The 6,000-nt window shown below is 36.8% G+C and overlaps 1 protein-coding gene across 1 annotated transcript; it reads left to right on the top strand.

The window, feature by feature from the left end:
* The first annotated feature begins 297 nt into the window (after positions 1-297).
* Chro.30070 (hypothetical protein) lies at positions 298-2,349 on the top strand. The annotated part of the gene is made up of 1 exon (XM_663209.1): positions 298-2,349. The coding sequence occupies one exon, from the start codon at positions 298-300 to the stop codon at positions 2,347-2,349; it is 2,052 nt and encodes a 683-aa protein (XP_668301.1).
* The last annotated feature ends 3,651 nt before the right edge of the window (positions 2,350-6,000 follow it).

The raw sequence follows: 6,000 nt of genomic DNA, 5'->3' as shown, positions 1-6,000 counted from the left end.
TTAATGTGGGAATTAATTATGAGTAACACATTAATNTGCAATAATATGTAAAAATAGTAGCAAATGTCGGGAGGAGGTAAGTATTGTGTTAACAAAGGGTTTGGAAATACAAAGGAATTTTCAGGGTTTGGATGATGGAATTAAAGACTGAAGGTCAAAATTTAGATTAATAATTAAAGTGAAAAAAANTAATTCACGCGGGAGTGCAAATTAGGAGTCAGAAATTGATAAAAGCAAAGTTTGCTAAAATAAACAGTTAATCAAATCGTACTTAGAGTAAGGAATTTAGCACACAAAATGGGAAAATCTTGGAAACAATTTAAATACGGCCTTCTTGCTTTAGCATATATATTAACAATTGTTAAATGCCAACGAAAGATTCCAGAATATTTTAATGATGGTCCATTTCCATCTTTAAGTATTCCAACTAGTAGCTTTGGTAATTCAACTACATTTGTTGCAGATATCTTAGATGGTGCGTTGAGCCCATTTTCATACCTTAAACTTGCTGGAATAAGTGCTTGTGGTAAGTTACAAACTGGAACTCCTTTACCAAGTGTATGCTATATCGATTTTGAGTTGAAATGTAATAACCCTTCTGAGGGAGGATTAAAGATTAGAGGAAAACCTGTTGTGACTCACCATGGCGTTATTGATGTTACTGGAGGATCTTTCGAATTAAATAATGGAAAGAGCAAAGCAGGGGGATGGGGATATGGAATTTTCCCATATCTAGGCGAATCTTCCTATTTCGAACTCACTTTAGTTCCAGTTTTGAATAAGAAAGGAGAATATGTCTTTGAAATTTATGGAGTTGGCTATGAAAAAGCTCATTTGACTAGTGAATCTATTGGAATTAACTGCCCATTCTCTATTGGAGAGGTAATTTTCAAAAATGTCCATTGGGCCCGAACATACATTGTTGGGGTTAATTGGATTCGAAATCAGCTTCCATTCCCTAATGTAATCCCAAAAACAAAAAATAAACTCGTAGAAATGGATGCACCATTTACCCCTGGATCCTCTTGGAGACTCGGAGGAATGTTTCTTTCTTCTTTGCATGTTCCTGTAAATCCAAGTATTCCAATTGGAAATACTGATATGAGAGTAATCTTATCATGCCCAAAAAATAATAATAACTTTCTCATTTCCCTTAATAGTACAGGAGATGTTACTGTTTCTCAGTTATATACAAATTACACAAATATGCAATTATTTGATCAGTTTAAACCAAATAATGAAATCTTTACGGGAAAATATCCACATGTTATGTATAATGGATTAATTGTTGAGTTGGTTATAGCTAGATCTTTATATGCTGAATCTGGAGTAATTTATCTCAATGATCTTGCCATTCCTAAATTCTTTGAATGTAGGGATAACACAATAAGAGTATCTGTTAAACACGATACTTGGGCACCATTATATACTTCAAACTTCACTAGTAATTGCCATGAATACGGATCATCATTTACAGGAGTAAATCTATTTTCGATTCCAACTTTTCTAAGCCCCGGACAATGTCAGAATTCCTGTATTCAAACAAGTGATTGTGAATTTTGGACTTATAATAACAAAGATAATATATGTAATGGTTATTCTAGCGAAAAATATAGCTTTAAAAGAGATTCTTCCACTTATTCGATGATTACTGGGTCAGTTTCTTGTCCATGTTATAGTCATAATGTAAACTTGGTTACTCCATTGCTTGATGGAAATGATAAAGTTAAAGTCACTAATAGTGCTGTTAGCAGCCCAGCAGAATGTCAAGCTCTTGTACTTGAAAATAATGGCCTTGGAAGCTATTTTGTTTATAATAAAGAGAAAAAAGAATGCTATAAACAAGGAGTAGTGAAATCCAATACTGTTCCAATCATTGATACAAACTCTGTAGTTGGACCTTCTATATGTTATGAATATATATACTCCAATGGTGTTACACGGTTTTCTGACAAACTTCAATTAATAAAATCGATCAAAATTAGTACAAATTCAACAGACCATCATGGAGAATTTTGTAGATCTTTGTGTTCTATGGAAGAAAAATGCCAAATATTTGAACTTAACAATTCATATGAATGCATACTATACAGTATTAATGATAAAAGAGGATTGAGACCTTTATTTGACATAATTGAAAATAGTTGGCCAACCTCTGGGGTAATTTTAATGGGTATTAGCACTCCTTTAGTTGTATCCTACTCAACCAGAAATAGAGAAAATATTCTTCATGCTGAAGTTGGAAGTCTATCATTGGATCTAACAAGGAGCTCAGATGCACTAAATTCTAGCCTTACTATGAAACAACTCTCAATCCTTCTAGCAATTCTATTACTGCTAATTTTGTGAAGAAAATAGTAAAGATTCAACAAAAAAAGTAAATAATATCGTGAACCCAGAATAATTTATACGTATCGAACACGTAAAATGTTAAGATCCCTGACATCTACCTGTCCATTGACACCTAAACTAAGATACATTTCTTTAATTCCAAACTCACTTGGAAAAGAAAATAAACATCTCATTATACTACCCAAGCATTTTTAGTATAAATTCTCCGCATCTCCTCTTAATAAGGCCCATCGACAATCGACAAACCAGGAACAAAGCCTCGTGTTTTACGTAACCATCAGGCGCCAATAATGCAGCACAAAACGGCGCCAGAGCCGCATATTACGGCAAGCTCAAGTAGAATCGAGACCCTGTGTACATTGACACAAAAGTAGAGCAAGAATCTCAACGTGATGGGCCCGAATTAGGCGACAGATACCGCGATGTTCGGAAGGGCTTTAAGGCATTCTTAGCTCGTTCGAACTTGTTAATTTGTGATGTGCCCCGATCAAAGCACAGGATTAGAAAAATGACGCAACTTAAGCTTGACCCTTCTCGCATTTGTCCTCTGGGATGAGAGGCTGCTTCTCGTTTTGGTTTCCGTTCTCAGTTAGTGGGTTTTCAAAGGCATCAGAACCAGTACCAACTGAGAGACGAGCTTGTTCCTTGATGGTTTCTTCTTGTTTGGTGTTCTTTGGAGTGCTATCCCAGAGCTTGGTGAGTGTGTAGATGGCTGAACCAGTGAGTGTGAGGCATGCACCGCCAACTGGAGCTGGCTTGAGCTTGTCACCCCAGAAGATGAAACCACCGGCAGTTTGGAGAGCTTGTTTAACTAAACCAGTAACGTTGTATGTAGCTGGAGTAGTAAGGGAGACGACCAAGTATGTGCATTGGTTTAAGCAGATAGCGAGGATAGCAGAACCAGCCATTAAAACCCATAACCAGAGGGCACTGAGTGGAGCAGAGACGAAAGCAAATACATTAGATGATAAGACCTTCGAAGTTTCACCCCAGGCAACAGAGAGGACCAAAAGAATGATACATGAGAGCTCTTGTACGTGGAGTAAGAGTTCAGTAGTGGAGTTGTCACAGTGTGGGACAGTGTATTTGACTGCAACAGAGTAGAGAGATTGGAAGAATGATGATAAAGTACCCATGAAGAATGAACGTGGCTCAAGACCGAATTCCTTATCTGAGATACCAACAATAACACCACCAATAATAACGAAGCAAGACAAAACAGATGAGAGCTTAGCTCTAATACCCAATAAGAAGTATTGTAAGAGGAGTGAGTAGCATACAGTTGTTGACTTTGCGACAGCATACATAGAAACCTTGGCATCCTTGAGACACATATTGTTCAAAGAAATGTTCATACAGAAGCAGAAAGCTACGAAAACTGCATACTTATATCTGTAGAGTCTCTTGCTCAATGGGATACTTGCAGACATTTCTTCGTTTCCACTGAGAATACCTCTAATAGTTAAGAAAGTTGACATGATAGCCATACCAATGAGTTGTTGAGCCCAAGACATGAAGACTGGGAATGGAAGATCCTTTTGGTAGCACTTCTTGTTGTAGTATACGCAACCAATAGATGAGACAATGAATGCGCACATGGCAATAGGAGCAGCGACTGCATTTGGTAAACCAAAGCAGTATCTTACTTCCTCTTGGGAATTTGACTTGTTTCCGAAATCACCTGCCATTTTCGTATTAACTACAGAAGTAATAAAACTTTCTTCAAATAAATATCAGATAAATTCTTCAAAACTAGAACAATTTTTCTGTTCTTATTAAAGTTTGTAGAATGATAATTTTATTATTAAATGTCTTTGCTAGTGAGATTTGAATTTACAATCCATTTAAATGGCCATATAGACATGCCATTAATATACAAACTTCTATTTAATTTATTTGAATGAAGCTTAAATTAACTATTAATTATCAGGCAACGTTTACGTATTATTTCTCATTTCTCCTTTTTCTCTCTTGGTATACATTTCATAGGTTTCAAATATCATTTAATTATTATTACTAGGTCTCTAGTGGTACCGTACCAAATTCGGACGTCTCCTGTCTCCTCGCTAATAATATATTAGAAATCAAAGAATATTACTCGAAAGGTAAGATAAGTTAAACTAGTTTCAAATACGGAATGTAAAATTATATATTCAAGTTACTTATAATAAATAGCAATATAGTAGACAACCCATCTTTTTTGTCTTTTAGCCACCCATATTCCTTTAGGCGGGACCAGAAAGAGACCCAACAAATCCGGCGGGCAGGCCCACAAACACGCGCCGCGCCAGCGGGTCATACCTACTAGAATAAAAACACAGCAAAATTAAGTATCTACTTGCAATGCTAATTCAGCACTAAATTAAGAGGTTTACTAAAAAAATGAACTTTATGATGGCTAGGAAATATCAATACAAATACCAATAATATGGAAATAATTTGAAAAAAATGTGTTTTACTTAAGTACGGTTGGTGGGTCACACATAACATATAGCTTAGACTTTGCTTGTGATAAGTTTTTGTTTTTCATCGTTTGAGGCAGACTTCTTAGCTTCTTCGTCCCTGGGGGAGGGAACTGCATCGATATCACCAACTGACGCTGCGGAGCATCTAGTCAGTCTTCTGATTTCCTCTACCTGTTCCTTTTTTGATTCTGATTTCTTAGATCCCCTGGTAATACCATATATCAAAGATCCAGAAAGTGTGAAAACTACAGAAGTAACAGATTTGATAGATGCTGGATCCTTGTAAATGAACCAACCACCGGCGGTTTGTAAACCTGCTTTAGTGAACCCAATGACTGAGAATGTCGAAGGCTCAGTAAGTCCAATAACCATGAATGTGAACTTGTTGAGACCTGCTGCGAATGCAGTGGTGAGGAAGAATATAGCCCAGCAGCTTAAGAACTTAGGTGAGGATAAATCAAAGCATGGTGAGTGCATGAATAAATTGACAAGCTCTTTAGAGACAAGAATATATATAACAAGAAACACAGAGGAGAGCTCTTGATTCCTAACCAAAACTTCTGAAGTATCATTATTTGTCTTGGGGAGAGCTCTGGCAATGCATGTATTATAAAGAGCCTGGAAGATCGAGGATGAACAACCTGCAATAACTGCCATAGGGGCCAAAGTACTGGTATCCAAGGAACCTATAGTCACACCAGCAAGAATAAGGAAGCAGGACAAGATTGTACTAACTGGGAGCTTGATTCTGAGGAGAATGAATTGGAAGAGAACGTTCCAGATTAGAGTTGTGGATTTTGCAACAGAATATGTCGAAAGCTTTGCCATAGATAAACAAGCATTGTTTAAAACAATAGTGGAGGAGAAACAAAAGGATGCTGGCCAGATGTACTTATATCTGTTCCAGAGCCTGCTCACGAGCGATTCATTTTGTTTTTCGTTTTGACTAGTCTTATCAGAACTAGGGTTCTGATTATCTGAGCCAATACCACAGATTCCTGTGATATACACCATAGCTCTCACAAAAATGGCTCCAATAAGTTGTTGTACTAAGGGAATAAAACCATGGCAAGCTCCTACATTACTTAAAAGCCATTTATTTGCGTATACACAACCAATTGAACATACAACATAAACTGCAATTGCGATACTAGCACTCGCCAGCCTTGGCAGGCCCATAAAA

This window comes from Cryptosporidium hominis (assembly GCF_000006425.1).
Source record: "Cryptosporidium hominis TU502 chromosome 3 CHRO013044, whole genome shotgun sequence".
In the NCBI taxonomy this organism is placed as follows: Eukaryota; Apicomplexa; class Conoidasida; order Eucoccidiorida; family Cryptosporidiidae; genus Cryptosporidium; species Cryptosporidium hominis.
This window is presented reverse-complemented; position numbering and strand designations above follow the sequence as displayed.